We start from the raw sequence: 19,656 nt of genomic DNA, 5'->3' as shown, positions 1-19,656 counted from the left end.
TCGAAGTTAGCCGGCAACAAAGTTTACGATCGATCGACGTTTGCCCCATATGCAACACGCGTCGAAATCGAAAGCGCTCACAAACTTAGTTTGCAACTCGGCTCAACCCTTTCGCGGCCATGTGTACACAACTTGTCAAACTTCACCCCGTTCATTCAGACAAAAGTTGACGCACCCTCTCTGTCCCGCGTGCTTCACGCACATGTGTTGTTTCGTTTCCCCGGCTCACATGCGTGCGTTTCCCTGTTACCCGGCGCATTGAGAAAGTCTCGGCGGCTCGTCAAGGGGTTCGCGCGGGGGATGCTTCTCACCGGGCCGGGTTGTAGGCGCGTGCAGCCACGTGACGTGATGTTTACGACCGGGAAGGGTTCCATTCACGGCGCTTCCTAGGGCACACACGTGCGCGGGGCGCGGGGGAGGCGCGGTGACGTACCGAGGTGTGTGGGAGTCACCGCGTGTTGTCTACGGTCAGGCAGGCGCGCGTGCTCGCCGTTTATTTTGCAACGAGATTTACAACTATAACTGTAAATTAACTTTATCGAGCGGGCCCGAATCTAGGTCGTATGGAATCAGCATTAATTATCGCTTTAATCTAATACCGATGTCGACTGTACGTACAATAGATCACATGATAGATAGCCGCTCACGCCAAGGATACGAAAGCAATAATATCGCGGGACGAGAAACGCCATAACTATTATAGAACATGCCGCAACTGGGTTAATCTATTGTTTCAGTGAAATATACGCTGTAATCGATGTGAGGAACAATTAAAGTGGAAAGAAGTCTAGGTCGATTATGATGGGCATTCTATCCTTGCATTGTTCGAGAAGATCGCGTGTCCAATATAAGTCCCCATTACATAAATAATATGGGGTGTAAATACCGGCGAATACTCATAAAGGCAACTCAATATTTATAAGACTGGTAGACCTTGAGCACCTTTGATTATCACTGATAAAACAATGGCCGCTTACTTCTAACATTTATTTTATGTAATCTTATTAAATGGAACTGGTGCAGCGTAAGCGTTTGTAGAAAAATTCTTGAACATTAGTTCATGTGTGAATGAATATGAATGGTAATTAAGTTAGTTTCACAATGACAGAACGGTTTCCAAACGGCGCGCAATAAGTGTAATAACAAGAACACATTAGTGGAATCACACACGCTCACACGACCGACGCGCCTGGGAGAGTTCATACAAAATACAAATGAATTACGGCCACTAACGCGATAATTTCGTAAGCTCACTCATCCAATTTTGCTTTTAGCTATTGAAATGTATTTTCGTTAACTTTCCACTGGTTGCGCGTCCCGTGTGAAGTTGTAGGAGGCCCCGCTTTCTATTGTTTCCGAACGAGCTTCCAAAATGAGTCGCTCATTGTCTATGCGCGCTTCTATACCTACCATAGATGAGGCTTTAATACCAGACATCTCATTTTTGTATGGTCCATTTGTAGACCACACCGCGTTCACACTCCAATATGAAATTGCCCATTGTAGTTCAAATTGAGCTCAGTCATCTAATTAGATGTGTAATTATTGATTTTGAAGGGAAGGCTATTCATTAATTATTTTTGTTGTTTGATTAACTTATTTATATAAGAGTTAGAAAGAGGTCGCATTCTCTAATCTGATTTTAACATTTAGTTTATTTGAACCGTAGGTTTCGACGTAAGGTGCTTAATATTATTAATAGGCTTGATAATATTTAATTCAACTATACATATTCCCTCACTTGAGGTACTATAGCTCATTGCAATAGATCATATAAACAATGAAAGTGAAGAATAAAATGAAAAATGTATCCCATTCATCATACTAATTCATTCAAGTACTTCTTATTTAAACATATTTATAACAAAAAGTTTAAGATGAAAGATAAGACCCATCACGATTTGCTTATGGCAGCTTTTTTAAGAAGTTATAAAATGCACTTGTTTAAAATGCAATTTAGGTTTACTGCGGGCCATGAATAAATAATGTGGTTAACAGCTAAATCTTAAAATACTTTCACCGTACGTTACGTTTAGTGCACTATAACTTTCAGTCCTTTCAAGTTCCGTATTATATTCTCGGCTTATTCTAACAGATATTCTATTTGAATCTGTTATTCGCCTAGATCTGCAACTATAAAACCTACTTTATCTATACAAATATTAAAACTTTGCTTGCTTTTTTATAGACGTGAAATTAAACTAGCCGCTTTGTAGTTTTATTGCCAAATTATCTTAATGTTATTATATTTTCGTATCAACTATTGTTTTATATTTTTAGGTCGAAATGCCAACATGAATCAATCAAAGGGTTAATTTTTCTGTGAGGTTATGACTCATAAACATGATTGGTCGAATTTTATGAGGCAAAAGTAATTCGTCATACAGCCTTCACTGTACTCATTTATTTTTTCACCACAGATTTAGTAGTGTAATTACGAGTTGTTTACGATTACAATAAACGTAATTATTTAAATATTTGTTCGATGGCTGCAAATCGAAGTAGCGTTTCCCACAATATATTCTGTGGTTGTTATTCACTTCCGTTGCGTATGTAATCTATCATGTGGAATGATATCCAAAACGATTGCGGTCGTCCGAGAATCGATTCAGAGGCTAAAACGATACGAGTAAATAAAAAATCGATACACTCTTTATAATCGAGTGTTAGTGACTTTCTCTGTGAACTTAAGAAAAAAATGCATTGTAATTTATATGAAATTAGTTTGTTGTGTAATTTTAAAATGAGATATTAATAGAATGTACGAGAGTTTCATTATATTAGCTTTATTAACGGAAAATTAATACGGGATCTGAGTTTTGTTTGTTTGTATGCTGCGTATTATATTTTTTTTTGTGTATATTGCTGTACACGAAATAATAAGAGGCGTGTTCTCGATATTAAGAGTACAATGAAGTTAGATTAAATGGTTGATGTTGCCTTGTTTTGTTATTACAGACGATTTCGCGGCTCGCAGTTTGTAATAGCTGAATTATCCACAGTAAGTGTTATTAATTTTAGTAGTTGCAATGATTTATCAATGAGTGGTAAATTGTATCTAATTGTGTCATCAGTTATATCACGAATCTAGTTTATATAGAATTAGGTCATCGCTTAGCATAATTGTATTACAGCTTAAGTTGTTATTCGATCAATTATAATAAGATAAAAAGTGATTTTTTAAACCAGAAAATTTAAATATGTGTTTTGATACACTACAATTTTACAAATAGTTAACGACTAGGGTATCTACCTACTATCTTTGAGATAAATTCTACAAAAGAATACATATGTGCATGTATCGTTAAAACACCTTATTTACAAAATTAGAGTGGTTAAGATAGACATTTGTAATTATTTATGTTGTGAAGGTATGTTTGTCGCATGTGACAAAGACGTGTGATTATTGACACATACTCACCACAGAAATCAGACATACTAGGAATATACCCTCGTTATAGATGACGGCTTAAAGATGTGATCCAATTGGAAAATTCGCAGGAAAATACTCAGACCTTGGTTATTAGATCACACATAATATAACGGAATATTTAAACTTTTCAAAGGTGTTTTTTTCCTATATGTCTAAAAGTACTTATGATTTGATTTACTCTTTGTTAACTAGTGGACCCAAACGAAGATGGCGGAATGACTTAAACGTATTTGGGAAGGACTGATCGGAACTTGCCGCCGAAAGGGTGATTTGGAAAGAAAGAGGGAGAGGCCTTTGCCCAGCCGTGGGACACTTAACTAGGTTAAAGAAAAAAAGCTAGCCTTGGACAATTACATTCAATAATATACGTAACTAAAACAAGTAATGGAATTACACGTGTGCTCGCGCAGTAATTACACGTAGAAACTCAGTTACGATCACTTTACTATCTATTACTCGGTCCATTACATCGTAAAAAGCGTAATTATAAGGGTGGAAATCTGTATTTATTTTTTCAATTTAAATGTGAAACCAATTTGGAATAAAATTTACAAACTGTGACACGATCCAATCAAGATACCACTATCTGTAAATCTTTCGTATGTCATTTTCATTATAAAATAGTGTCAAATTATTTCTTTTACAAAGCAAACGTTACATAAATTATGTTAGCGCAATGGAAAGTGAAGTGCAATTATACATTAAGTACCTTTTGTTGTGTTAATAAAGCAACGAATAATGTTATACAAAACAGTGAATGTGTTACTCATGTCCGATGTAACAGAAGCAAAACGACCTAAGTGTGAGGAAAATAATTTATTTATTAATTAATTGAAGTGCGTTAATTGTGGTTGATCTTGTGGTAATTATATTGATTTGTGTTGTGACGTCCTACAAACGAAATGTAATGAGAAATCATTGAAGAATTCATGTTAAGTAACAGGTAGTGAGAGGGTAATATTGTTCTTTTATTTATTTGTATGTTAGTTCTGAATGAACGGTTTTGAATTCGTATTCAATAAAAGTGAGTGATAAAATCAAATTGTTTAGTATATTTTAAAGAACGTTCTATCTTAGAGTTCATTCACAGGCGCTTAAGTCGTTTTACTTTTCCGTCGATTTGATAAGGTAGCATGTATAGAATGAAAGTTTATTGATATTGGACCGATAGAAAAAGTTTAGATTGATTTCAAAATTGCTATTTACAAGTGCGGTTGACCGCGCAAATGATTTGTTGCCACTCAGGGTTACCAGATCAAGATATTAAAAGACCTCGATTGTTATCCTGTTCAACTAAATATGTTGTTTTATTCTGTCTGCTGTCTATCAACATGTTGAGATTAGTATTGAATGCTAAGAGGAATTTTACTAATGGTTGTTTGTGATTCGTTTTAAACAGTTACTATTGATTAAAAAAGTTTTCGTTAGTTTGTTCGAAGTGACAGTTTGAAAAGCTAAAGTTATTATTTATAGAAGCTTCAGAGAGGGAGCCTGATCTCCCACGCGTTGCACGTTTACAATATTCACCTACACAAATGTGCAATCCCTATTCAAAATAACCAGTAATCGAAGTCCAAGTATCTTATCGGTCAAAGTCCCCTAAAATGGTAAAATATCCTGGTCTGGCAACACCGGCTCCCGGCGCTTTGTCCACCATCATTACTCACATGCGTGACTCACTCGTGCACAGATAAATAAACCTGTGCAGCTTGTAATTTAATTACTAAGAAATAATACTATGACATTATTGTTTCCCAGTATAGATCTCAGTTTTGAACGAATAAGTACATCATGACTCAAGACTATGTGTTTATGAATGAAACATATGTTTCATTGATTGATTGGTTTTGTAGTAAATAATGTTTCAATTAAATACCCAGTAAACTAAACTAACAGCGGCCAGTAGGCGCCGCGCCGGATGTAATAGTCATCATTAGAAATAATCATCTCAATAAACCGGATAACGGAAACAAACTGTTCATCTACAAGCAAAATAACATTCACGAATGTTGCAATTAATAATCCGTATCGCAGAACTTGACACGATCTACGAACATATTTTATGTACTTAACAACTTTCGCGGTCAAAGTTTCTGTTTGAAAACTGTTGAACCCAAAAACGGCACGGAAACTGTTTTCCAATTGCGTTTTTGTCATCGTTTCCAATCTCGGAAGTCACGTCCGAAATAACACGTACGTACAGTAACGTATCTACATAATGCATGCTCGATGGTCGTGTGGTCGCCACCAACAAATTGTGGTCGCAGTCCCTTTGTACGCAGCCGAAACTTTGTAATCGCAGGATCCGTAATCTGATTTCGATTTCATACCGACCTTTTTGTGGCGATAAAAAAGTAAAGTCCACTTTCGGCCTCTAAGTAGTTCCCCTTTGTATCGTCTTTCTAAAGTAAAAGGTACACAAAGTTTTAAGAGTTGTTTGCGAAGGTATTTTCCTTGATTTAGGCCCAAATAAAACTTGTGGCGCCAAGGTAAAAATCGTTAAAAGATTAAACAGTTACTCGCCGCTGTCGCTATTTAAAGCAATAACCAATTTGTGCGGAGTGAAGTAGACGAGATCATTCTTTGATTTGCTTTTTCCTGTCTACTTTATGTCTCGTTACCGGCGTGCGTTGTACACTTTTTGTCAAAACCATTGAGTTCGGAGAAGTATTGTCGAGAGGGGCGTCGTGCATCGCGCAGCGGTCTATCGCGCACTAAATATCTAAGACATTCGTGCACAAAGCGCGACGTGTTCGCCGATTTCATGTGTCGATCGCACTTTTTGGTTGCGTTCATTTTCGTGGGCACAGATTTTAATTGCTTTCTAAAGTCCATTCGTCGCTCGATTCCCATGACGGTCGCTGTGAAATTGACTCGCACACGTAGATGCATGACATGTAGTTTTTTCGTTACGTTTTTTATGTGTTTATCAAGAGAGAGATCTGGCTGTATGCGCCGCGGTCATTGTGCCGCTCAGTGAGAGGTTCGCCGAGGCTCGTCAGCGTCTCCGAGCGCACTCCGCACACTCGTGATCTTATTTCGGTTCTCATTCAGCGAGGGCTCATTCAAATTACGAATTTAACGGACGGAATCAATTACGGATGTGTGACGATTACATATTGCTACCGGTGGCGAGGCGGGCCCGCGCCGTGGCTCGGCCGAGCGACAGCTAGCGACGAGGGCGCGGTGAAAGGAGCGCGTAATGTAGGGATGAATGGATTATGGAATATTAATTATTGCCGCGGCCGCTCACAGCGGGTAGATACGATCATGCACACGCATCAATCTTGCTCCGAATTGTACGTCGGCACCTCTTTATCGACAACAAAAAAATCGAGCAGTGCTTTTTTCTCATGGTCACGGAGCACACAATGGCCGGGCTCGCATCTCACTTGTTATTAAATTCGTATAAAATTAAATCTAATGTGTGATTTCAGTTCCGGTTTCGTGATGGGAACCCGAATAACAGTTCTCTATGAGATTTTCTAACAAACAAATCCGTGTCTCGAAATAGCAATGATTTACATATAATTTGTGTGCTCCCGTACTTAGGAGATATGTATCTACATATCTTTAATTTTCATTAAACGCGCTTTGATATGTGATTATTTTAATGTTGTTGTACTAAGTAATGGTTGCGTAGACGTAATTATTTTGAATGTGTTGTTTTCATTGGGTTTTTCCGAGTAGGCGGGCGAACGCGTCGGCTGATGGTGCAGCGCGTGGTGAGTGCAAAACAATACGCACGTCACGAATGGTATCGTATCGGCGGATGACGCAGCACAATGTGTGTAGTCGCACTGAAGACGTATATCCCTGTCACAGCGTTAGTCACTCACTCCGTGGCCAGACGACCGGAAACAAGGAAAATATCTCGTGCCTGGCCAATAGCAGTTTTTTTCGACCACATAGATGCGATGTCAGTTTAGCTCTAACAATGACATAGACGATGATTGCCATGTAAGAACTAACTAGACGTTGAAGGCTTGTAAGAATAAAAAATAATAAGCAATCACAATTTGTATGTCATTGTCTTGGGAGTTCCCCCTAATCGATATGTAACCACATACATACATACATAAAATATGTTATCGATTGGTTATTTAAGCAAACGTTGGGTGACTCTGATCTGAATCAGAAACCAATATCCTAAACTGTTTATTAGAAGTTGTCGAGTAAAATTCATATTCGTACATTTGTCTTGAATTTAAACCTTTAACGCGATTCATAAAGCAGACATATCTAGCGGATATGCGATAACTGAACCTATCAAAAGCGAGCATATAAAGCAGAACAGCTTTCAATACAACGGTTATTGATAACAGTGGTGCGTCGTAAAGCGCGTTATTTACAGCGTAGAGCGCGCGGCGCGGTGAGACCATGCGCGCGCGCGCATGCGTATTTTCATCCAATTAACCGCGAGTATTTGTCAATGCGCGTGAGTAACGATCCGCTATTGACTACAGGCGCCCGCGCGTGCGTCCACCTCAAACTAATCAGGAGACTCTCAAAGTTTTACAATAATTACCAACATACTTTTATGAAGTCTGTAACTAGTAATATCCCTCTGGCTCAGAGGGAAACCATCATTCACACGTCTTTAATAAGAAACTGAAAATACATGTTATTAAGTTTTCTATTTGGCTCTTAATTGATTACTTTTATAGCTCAAACAGCAGTTTTTATGGTGAGAGTAAAGCAACATGACTCATTAATTCTTCCATATCGATTTATATGCTGTAAGGAAAAATAATATTTCATTATTGCGCCACTAATGTTTTTTTGCTGTAGACAATTACCAGTATTTCATGGTTGATCGTTTGTTACACCTTCATGCTCAGGCGACTGAGTCACTTTTTATGTGATCTACTCAATTTATGATATGGATGACTATGTATCGAGTTTTTATAATATTTCATGAAAAAGCTTGCAACACTTTTTTCAGGATTTTAACTGTAAAAAATGGCGTCTAAGTATTGAAGCGAGCAAGTTGCAGTATATTTATGCTTTCAAAATTAAAGCGAAGCGTAGCAACGAATGCTTTTTCTTGATGTATTGGTCAAAGAAAATTGACACGTGATCAATATCTTTATGGGAAACTCAGTCCAAAATGCAACTACTTAATAGTTTAATTAATAATTATCTATCATAATGATTGTAATTACCTGGTGTGATTCAATTTCCTTAGAGTTTATCATGTTATTCTGTTTGTAATTTCCATCATTAGTCAGTGTTACAGTTTTAGTGCCAGCTTCCTATCTCTGTTTCAATGAGATCCAACGATTCCCAACGGATATACGTCATAAACATTTTATAATAATTAATGTTGGTACATGCAATTATGAATTTACATTTATTACTCATCTAAATAAATTCTAGGTGAGCAAATTGGCAGAATTAAAATCGACCTTTTAGTATTTAATTCGTTATTTTATGTTTATAGATCTACTTCATTTATCTTCTATAGGATCATCTACGTATAAAGCACAATAACTCAATCTCTACAACTTTGACATTAACTGTCAAAAGTGAGTACAGTGAGTTTAAAATATAAAATAATTTAATTTTAATTTATGCTTCATTTTCCTGCGATGGTACAACAATGCGTAATGTCTACGTAAACAATGGACGCTCGCGTAATTTGTCAGTAAAATGTGACTTGATTTACGCGCGTTATTTTTGCGTAATTACGGACAAAACGCTTTGATTTGTTTCCACTAATGAATATATGGAATTTAAATATGGTGCTCTTTAAGTGCTCGCACGGTTTAACGGCAAACTTATGCATAGGACATTTATGGTCATGAGTAAGTGCGTACAGGTAAACTGTTTGAAAAGGAAATGGCTATAAAATGAATTTATGTACATTCACTTCGGAGTACGTTATACTAACTAAATTTTCCAGGCCTTTTTAGTTACTATTTTCATAAAAAAGGTCCATTAAAAACCTTCTTCATATTATTTTTTATGTTTATACGAATTTTTGTATATTTTTTTTTAACCAAGCAACATAATAATTAGTTTTCAATATAAACAGTAATATCTTTTTCTAAAAAACGATCGCTTTTGTATTTCCACTATTCAGTACCGCTTGTTAAAGTATCATCGCAGTAACAGTTTTCCGGGAAATTCTCAACTGAATTGAGATATTATTTACTGAGAATAATAAATGGTATTATTTTTTTAAAATATTGTAATAAAAATAGTCCACTGTTATGTATTCAGTAACAGATATTTTTCGCAATCAAAATATCAATAGTTAATAGTAAAATGGGATTGAAAAACAATAATAAAAATACATATCGTCGATGTATTACAAAGAAGTCATTCGGCGGTCTTGTATGACGAGATGTATGGATGTGAATGAGGCAAGGGAAGTTTGTAAGGATTGTACCAAGTTGCGTCTTTGGTCTTTGCCAACCCCTATAGGAAAAAGGCGAGATTTTATGTATGTATGTTGTTTACAATAAATAAATTAGGTGCAACTTGCATTTCCGAATAATCTAATGTTTAGTTTAAAAAGCTTATTTTTCCTGTTAACTGTACTAAAATCAATTAATAAGAGAATGCGTAGGTTAGTTTTAATTGATATATAAAACTATAATCTGAGTACTAGTACGTGGTTTTAATGTAAGCTTGTTATATATTTATGTCCATAACTGTATGTCCGGTTGCGGCATGTTATGTTTGCTATAAAATGCGTTTTCATATCATCTCATATATTACGTATGTTATTGGAAATGTTAAATGTTTCTGTTTTCAGTTTAAAAGGTAGTATACCTATTTGACTTATTAACGCGAAGGTAAATCACCCCTTTCCTAACCCCATCCACAAAATGTTAAGTGTCGTAAAACAATGTCATAATGTGAAACCTTCTCGTGTCATTTTTAATAGCTTTTAAAATATATCTTGTATCGCTTTTTTTCGACTTTTGTTTTATGGCTACCAGTATAGTTAGTGGTTCATTTTATTCTATGACAATTATTCTGATCTGATATTTCTATTCGAGATCTTAAAAGTGTACCACAATTAATATGTACGATTCATTAAAAATATTTGTTGGTGATTCGCAATTTATTAGGTACATGCATACATACATAAATTCACGCCTTTTTCTCATAGGCAGAGAACAAATCATTCGTAATATGTATTCTAAAGTTATAATTCGTTTTTATTAAACTAAAGTTACTAGGTGAATAAATAGTTATTGTCTTAAAATACCCGTTAAAAGTGGAACGGCGGTAAAACACGGTGTTTCTGTGTTACATGCAGTCGTAGTGGATTATATTGAAGTGGTCTGTGTCGACAACTCTCACCTTTCACGACACAGCCTAGACACGGCCACCTGCTGAATAAATTGTCTCCGCTAGATCTGTGTGTACGCGGAAATTATTTGATCCTTTGTACAAGAGTGCTTTTAAGAAAAAGTTATTATATGATACCTTTATGATAAAACAGCTCTTATATAAAGATACAGTTTTCATTTCATTGTCTTCCAAAAAGGAGAGTTTGAATTTTTTCGAATATTTTTTATTTTTTTATGTAAGTATGTGTTATAGTATCAGGTTTTTAAATAGGTAAGTTAGCTTTTTTCCGGGTATGTTTATTTTTAATGTAATTACAGCTATAGGTAGTATCTTTTAACTTAGAATAAATAAAATTTGATGGGAAAGACTTAATTATAGTCATATTATGATTATGTTTGTTGTTAATTTTCGCGACATTAATGACAAAGTAAGTGTCTGTATTTGATCTAAATGAAAATTGATTTTAAAAAGGAATATTTTGTTAGTTTGATTTAGTGAAATATTCAATTGAAACTGTAAACGTAAGCGTCTTTTTAAACGCTGAAAGTAATGTAATTGTAAAAACAGTAGGTTTATAGAAAGTATATTATTATGTTCACATAAAAATTCAATTGTTTCGACTTTAAATTTCGCTTTTAAGAATTGAAATCCCACCAATTAACTGTATAGACAAGCAGACGAAAAAAAGTGTAAGTAGCCAGTGTGAGCATTTGTACTGTCTAATTATAGCAAAATTAAGACCACCTTAAGCCCGCTTTTGCCTATGAGGTAGATCTCAATCATCAATTGTCATATATTTTGTATGAGACCGTTCAAACTGTGCTGTAATATGCATATAAGTACTTCATCCCGCGGTAGTTGTCCACACTATAACTTAAGTTGTCATATACATTAGGTATATCCCATAGTTAAAAGCCTTATACTTGTCACAGGAGTACAAGCATTAGAAAAAAAGACAATAGTGATTAGTGGGAGGTAATAGACGAACATATCAGTGAAGTTAGCAAAGTATTAATTATACACACGTGCATCTGAGATACGTCAGAGTGTAGAACAGGCGCCGCAAAAAATATGCACTACTTTAGAGATCCGTAACACATGAAGGTTTGCTACAGATAAGTTTAAAGTTCACATGGAATTATTTTTTCAGCTTTTTGAAGATGTCATTTTTCATTTAAGTGTTGAGTATTCTTTGGTAATGAATATTGAGACGGTCATTGCGTTAGACTTAGAATTTTAGTGTCTTGAGTTAAGGTATACCTATCGTCATAAAAATTCGAATGGGCTGTTTTTCAAACATTAGAGAGTATTTTGTCATTCATATTTTTTTTATCATTACAGTTTGTAATACAAGAAAAATATACAGCTAAGTTTGAGCAAAAAATAACTTCCACATTATTAAAATTACTCATTACTTAAAAAACATGAATTCTACATTTTTGTTACAAAAAATTCATAACAATTATTTCACACATTTTCGTGTAAACTAAAACGAAAATATAAATCATAAAGGTGCGAAACGTACGTTGGTCGCGCTTGCTCGCTTTTTTCTAGCACGTCTCATCACAATGGCTGATTAGAATGTTAATTACAATCGAGACACGAAGATATGTTACGTGTTTCATAATTGACGGATTAGTAGTGTGTGCATGTTTTATTACTTGTTTTTATGGCCACGGTAATTGGTCGCCGCTGGCAAACGTTTATGGGAAATTCGTTTGTAATGCTAAGGTTGCTGGTTTAATAGCTGTTTGGGACATATTTGTAGGGTAGTATGGGCCGTTCTTTTTTAAAATTTAAAAGTATTGATTATGAATGGCTAGTTCTTTTTATTGAATTTTGAGAAAACAATTGAATTCTACTTTATTGGTTGAATAAGATTTCAAGATATAAGTTTGTTAAATAGTGCAATAAATCTCGGAACTCATAATGTTTGAGAGAGTTTAACGTACAGTCATTTGACACGCAAATGATCATTAAATAGAAACGCATCCTTTATATTATTTTATTACTAATTTACTTGCAATAATTGAAAAGTAATAATATTATTAAAAGTTATCAGATTTAAACGGTTTAAATTAAATAAGGCATTTATTTGCAAGTAACCGATCGAGGAAGCTGAGATTGTACAGCGGTTTCCTTAGTAACTTAGAATTAATTAGCTTCCGAGTCGGATAAAAAAACTCGTCTTAAAAGGAAATGTTCGGTATTTATAGAACCAGTTTTGAAGTTTTGGTTGTTTAGTTGTCGTAGGTCAGTGTCTGTCGGCTCGCCAGACAGATTGGCAGGTGAGTGCTGCGCCCTAACCAGACTGAATTGTCCTCGCCAGCCTTAGAAGGGGAGTGGGCCAGCTTCTGACCGTTTGGCAAGTTGTCTGAACCCTTTCAATGCAGTTTTGTTGCCAACGCGACGAGACAACGCATTTTGAAGTTACTTTTAAAGAATATAAGTTCTGTAGCTGCGTTATCAAATAATTTCGTAAAGTAAATCGTGTTTTTTTTCAACCAGTTTTTAACTCGTTCCGAAACAGAAACAAACTTAACTCTCGTTATAATCGTAGCGGGGTGTCGTGTTTAGCACACAATTCTTTTAACAAATAAACGATCAATTATGATTGCAATACTATTTTTTGTTGTTAATCTGTGTCAAATAGTTATAGCGAAAAAGTGGTACTATGACGTCATAATAGAGTAATTTATATGTTTTTCCTACAGGTATAAGGGGTATAGTACCTACTGTAACGTGTAAGGTACAAGTAGGTCACCGGGCGCGCGGTGTCGATTGAATGTAAATGCGCAGGCGCACTGCGCGCATCTGCGATCTCATCCTTTGTAGGACGCGCATTTATTCAAACGACGTAGGACAAGTCTTGATTTCAATATTACTTTACAATTTCCATTATTACTTTATAATCTATCTCTTGTCTGGTAAAATTTTAATTTTGACAGGGTTACTTTTTTAATTACCACAACAACAAGTAAAAAACTGAACCAAAATTTGTTATTTATTTGTATTATTATTCATATTGTTAACTTTTGTATGGTTATTTTATAAGATTGTTGTACATTTTATCCTCTTATTTACCTTTAATGCGTAATGACAGTATGTTAGAAATTACGCCGACATATGACTACGTCACGCTATGATACATGGAAAAGTAACAATCGAACAATAATATTAAAACGTATTACCAACGTAGTTTCACTAGTAAGTATATTATGTGGGTTAATATTATATTCCAAGAAATATGTAACTGACATAATTATATTGTTTTTTACTTATATTTCTACATAACTTGAATATTTTCCTTAAATATCAATAAAAAAATTTACAGTACAAGTTTTCACACCCTATTTTTTTCACTTGAAGCTTTTTAAATTTATAAACAGAAATGGATACAAATTGTTACGATGTTTGAGGATAACAGATTTTATTCGCTTATCAGTGCAGGATTTAAGCAGTTTTGCTTTTAATTACCTAAATATTATATGATTGGATCGAATAGTTTGTGTACGTTAAGGTTATTGTTTTCGATATTAAGTTACTTTATTGCTTAGATGTACAAAAGTAAAATACCATCAATTTAAAACTTCGGAAAATCATAAAATTGATTCCAGTCTAACAAAAGCTCAAGGAAAAACTAAAATAATGAAAAGAAAGTTATGAAATTACTACTATAACAAGTGTTTGAAATCTCACTAAATCTCTCATTAAGAAATAACAAATGATCAGTCAAAGATATTTGATTACAATGACAGCTGTCATTTATAATATCAAACATGATTATTCAAATTAGTAATTGTTTTGTTTAAATTCCTGAATGGATTTGTCAACAATTAATTTATTGGAATTTTAGTTGCTATTTACTGGTATATAGAATGACTAATTAGTAGTTGAATGTAATTCTTACTACTGAGTAATATTAATATTTCGTACGTATGTTATACGCGTGTGGAGTGTGTAATTTGTGACGTCATAGGCTCCTCGTCACAATACAAATAGACCACTTTCTTTATCAAAGTATGTGTGGCTGCTGGTTATACGTCAATTGTGGTGCATATTATTGCATAAATGTAAACCTAATTGCACTTATTATCAGCAGGAAAAAATGTAATGTTATGAATACCATAGCTGTGGCTGTGCCTATAAGAGTAATATAATTCTAATATGTATATTTCTAAATAGAAAAAAATCTTAACAGTCATTTCAAATTGGAGTGTTTTTTTTTACTTTTTGGATCTACTAACTTGCTAAGTCAGCACAAAAAGAAAAATGTAAGTCGGGTACAAAACATTTCATAAAAAAAACTTCTTATCCGTGTTTGTACATTCATAAATATAATCTAAATGTGTAAAGTTTTAAAATACATCTAAAATCACAGTACTAAAACTATAAATTCTCAATATTATCCCGTATATGAGTATCGCGTACTGTTCTTAGCCGCCCTTGCGTGCGCGCGCAGAATCTAGCGCGCCGTGCCAATGTCGTCGCTTGCGCAGTTTTTTTCACATTTTTTTGTCACCCTTGAAGGTCGTGTACCTGATGCAGAACCTCGCGTGTCAGGTGATGAATTAATGTAAACAAATGACGCTATTTACACTGTAGAAGTGTACACGATGGACGATACCATGAACATTATTTTATTTTTTGTAATATCATTCTGAATGTTCTTGAAGCGATGATATTTGCAGGACAAGTTGATATTATTTTACTAAGTCGTGTTCACGGTGGGATATTTCTATAACTTATGTGTTATTCTAGCACATAGTTACAACACTGCTAAGTTCCGTCCAAATTGATTCAGTAGTGTTGACGTGATAGAGTAACAAAGATTAAATATCCATTCCCACTTTCGCATTCATAATATTAGTATGATTTAGAGGAAAATTGTGTTTCTGATGATGAACTAGTTCTAATTTTATAAGGTGAATCACAATTGGCTGGCCTTCAACAAAATGACGCTGAATGCAATTGACACAAAAATGGATTTCATAGACCTAATTGCTATATTAACATTGCTAAATTATTGTGCTTTATGCAGTAGTAAATGAAAGTAAAGCACTAAACTAGTAAACCAATATACCAAAGTTCCGTTGCTCTGAAATTTTACATATAAAAATAGGGTGACCACACTTTACAACAATTATTTGGAGTTTGCATAATCTGTAGCGTCGAAATTGCAAACCATACATTTTTTAATCTGTAAACATTTTAGTAGGCGATAAATCTAAAACTCAAGTATATTTTTCTAAAGACAAATTACTGTTAAATGTCATAAAATAGTTTACTTTCAGTTTTCTAATGCAAATAATTAATTTTAGAATTAATTATTTTATAACTAGACTATGATTACTCATAATTTGATGAGACATTTTTCAAACCGGTCCGTGTGTAGAACAATGGATAACTATTAATTATCATATAGACAAGTGTATGATGCATGTGATCTTGCATCGTTTGTATGTGTTTGTATGATGCAGAACAGCTTGGGAATAGAATAAGTCATGACTTTAAAAATAGTAACGCCATTACCTTTTGTAAATATGACACGTATCGCGCTCAATTATAAGATAAAATGTTATTTAATACGCTAAGATCCAGTAATGAAGTAGTGCAGTAATGAAAGACTAAGCGAGGAAATTCGGATTTGCGCGAGTCCAATCAGGAAGGCTCGCCGCCGCCGTGTGATTGCGAGTCACCGACAACCCCTTATTACATTTACGCGCCACCATTAACTGTAATCAACCTCATCACACACGGAGATGAACAATAAAATGTGCACTTGAAATATACCGCCGCAGTAGCCGACACACAAAAAACAAAGCTAAATATAGCCAACACAACAAAAAATAAACCTATAACTTTGATTGTCGAATTGCTAGCAACGAAAATGTAAACACGCATAAACATTTTAAGTTAGGGCAATTTAAAATTTGATTTTCGATTCGAATGACAAGTGCGGAAACGTGTATGCTCCCCTCGTGTTCAGTATCCCCACGCAGTCGGCGCTGGCGAGACTGTGCCGAGAGGCCTGTGCGTGCAACCCTTCATTACAACCTACGACTATTATGGCGCAATCAAGCACTCGGCACATACGCGAAACTGAGGAAACAATAAAACAAAATTGACGTATAAAACCACTCCTTGGACTAATTCCAACCTGAGCCACTAAAGGTCTGTTGTGTAAAATATATTAGACTGTTATTTATGAGCGCGCTTTCAAAATGTACTGGGTGCTGAGATATAACTGACGAAATTGATGTCTCTTTTTATCAGCCGTACTATAATGTTGCATGTAAATACTTAGTTTTGAAATTTTCAATTTAGGTAACAAAAACTAAACTATTGGTTGAGCAAAAATCATGAGTCATTATATTTATTACAGTTTGTTAGTTCGTTCATCCTTAATTTAACGCAGTAACCAATAAAGTGTGTTATAACAATAAGGGTTTGAATAGTTCTGGATTAAGTTATGATTTCTCATTAGATTATGACAATCAGAGAATTTCTACCATAAATGCGGTTCGAAAAGGGCTCGTAAAATGCTTGTTGGAATTGCTTCCTCTTGCGAGCGCGCTAGGAGAGCCTAGGCCTCAATTATTGAGGTGTAAAAGGTACACTGACACAGTTTTATGGGTAGCATAGTCCTGCACGAGTACACTCGTACGAAACACTACCGTCCATTTATAACGATAGTTTACGGCCAATGTTTGCGACATGCTCACTTAATGGACTTTATAAAGTTAAAACCTTTCACGCGATCGTGCAGATAATGCACCCGACGTATGAATAGGTGATCTTAATTTATCTGTGAAGCGTTCCGGTTAACACTCGGTATCGGTCGCTAATCGAGTCACCGGTTACCTGTATGCGATTTATGAAATCGATAACGATCCGTCGATAACGGATCCTTTGATGATTCGAGTTTAATTAGACTTTTAGATTTATTCCCAGCCAGTTCCGTGTGAGCCGAGATCACATCTCATTAGATTCTTATTAGAAAAAACTTTATATCTGTCTCTGAGCCACACTAATATTTGTTCAGTAAAATTAACTCTGATTGTTTTTTTACACGTTTCTTGCTTGCACAAACTAAGTTTAGTGCAAATACATTTAGCAAAAACATCTTAAGATTATAATTTGAGATGTTGACAATGAGTGATCGAGGCCAGTTTTTACCAGTAATTATTTGTTTACTCAGTAATAGATCAACCATGGCGGCATTGATATGATCGACCTTTGTTTTTTCACTTTTCTATCATTTACAACTACCCACCATGTGATTACCTACTGTTATAATTGATACACTTGAGTTAACAAAAATAACTTTAATACTTTTATTTCATTACAAAACTATGGAATGTCTCACCAAATAATTAAAATTATGTCACACTTTGTGGGTGGAACGCAAAAACAAACATGATAATTTATAATAAAATGTAGTACTTACTGTGTGGTGGCGTGAGTGATAGCGCGGATACAGCTGCCGGGGGTACGGGAGGGAACATGTCCTGGTGTGGCGGGAACATCCGCGGTGGCGGCGGCACCTCCGCCTCGGGCTCCTCCTGCTCCTGCTTGGGTGGCGAGCGTGGTCGCGACAGTCGCACTGCCTTCAGTCCTCCGCTCGGTGACCGTCGCATCGACAAGTTCTCCGGAGTGTCGGACTCCCCCGAGCGACGCCTCGGTCGGGCTTGCTTTCGCCTCGGCTGAGGACTCGCCGGGCTGACAGGTGGCGACGGTGCCGGCGGTGTGGTCTGCACCGGGCTCCTCGCCAGAGGTGTCGGCGGAGGTGACCTCGCATGCTCCTCACGGTCCTGGTCGGCCAGGCCTCGCACCTGCAGCGACTCTCCCGCTCGGATCACGGTTCCGAGTTGCTCCTGTGCCACAGACACCTCGCCACGATACATAAAGTCCACGACCGCTTGCACCTCCCATCCTTGGAAGTCCTTCAGTACGATGACTGGGTGCTTGCACGGGTTTTCGCTAAATATCCGGCGAAAGAGCGGGCTGCAGGCGCCGAGCAGCACCTTGTGAGCGCGCACGCGGCGCTCGGCGCACACAAGGGTCACATCCACCAGTGTCTCGGCATGCAGCAGTGCTTCGAAGGAGCGCAGCAGGTGTGCCTGATGGTTGTTCCAGCGCAGACTGTAGTGCTCCTCACCGCCGACGGCGGTCGGCTTGTCGTCCATCGCGCGCGCCGGTGTCAACGCGTGTGTCGAGCCGCGGCTCGGTTCCGCGGCGGGCGCGTGCGCGGCCTCGCGCCGCCCTCCGCCCGCTTCGCACCCCGCACTCCCCAACCCTTTCGTCGCTCAAAGAATCGCCTTCCCGCCGGACCGCAATCTTCGCATTGCACTATTCCGTTCGAGTTCACACAGATTTTTTTTTCAACGATAGTCGTGCACTGAGTCACCGTAAAGTTTGGTAGCACTGCACGGTTCGCGCGGCTGCGGCTGCTCGTGTCGAGGGTGGCGACGGGAGCGAGCGCGGCGCGTATGTGTGTCGCGGGAGGCTCGCGAGCGCGGAGTGAGCCGAGAGACGAGCGCGCGGGACGGCGGTGTCGCGCGAATGCCGAATATCGGCTCGGCGTGCGGTCGGCGGGCACTGGCCGCCCGCGCCGGTGTGGGGCCCGCCCCCGGCCCCGCCCCACACACACACACACACGTGCGCCGCCAGCCCGCGCCTCCACACCTCGCCCGCGCGCCCCCGCACCCCGCGCACCACACATGTGTCACATTACTCCAATACCTACACACATGTGACGCCTCCTTCACACTATATACTTTTCGGATGCCTACACTCTATTTATCTCTCGATTCTGAATTTTCACGACGGGAAATGTATTTGGTTTTTTGTTCAATTGGTTGGGACGCAACAGTAACGTTACTGAAAGATCAGACACTGGCCGGACGGGTATC

At 37.0% G+C, this 19,656-nt stretch overlaps 1 protein-coding gene across 1 annotated transcript in view; it reads right to left on the bottom strand.

Moving 5' to 3' along the window:
• The window catches only part of lov (BTB/POZ domain-containing jim lovell protein), a 29,443-nt gene extending 10,138 nt beyond the window's left edge, over positions 1-19,305 (bottom strand). The window contains exon 1 of the mRNA XM_076124284.1: positions 18,192-19,305. Coding sequence (XP_075980399.1) covers positions 18,192-18,930 — 739 coding nt within the window. The 5' untranslated portion in view covers positions 18,931-19,305. The remainder of the gene's footprint in view (positions 1-18,191) is intronic.
• Positions 19,306-19,656: the final 351 nt, after the last annotated feature.

This window comes from Anticarsia gemmatalis, chromosome 16 (assembly GCF_050436995.1).
Source record: "Anticarsia gemmatalis isolate Benzon Research Colony breed Stoneville strain chromosome 16, ilAntGemm2 primary, whole genome shotgun sequence".
NCBI lineage: Eukaryota > Metazoa > Arthropoda > Insecta > Lepidoptera > Erebidae > Anticarsia > Anticarsia gemmatalis.
Note: the sequence above shows the minus strand (reverse complement) of the source record. Positions and strands in the feature narration are given on the sequence as shown.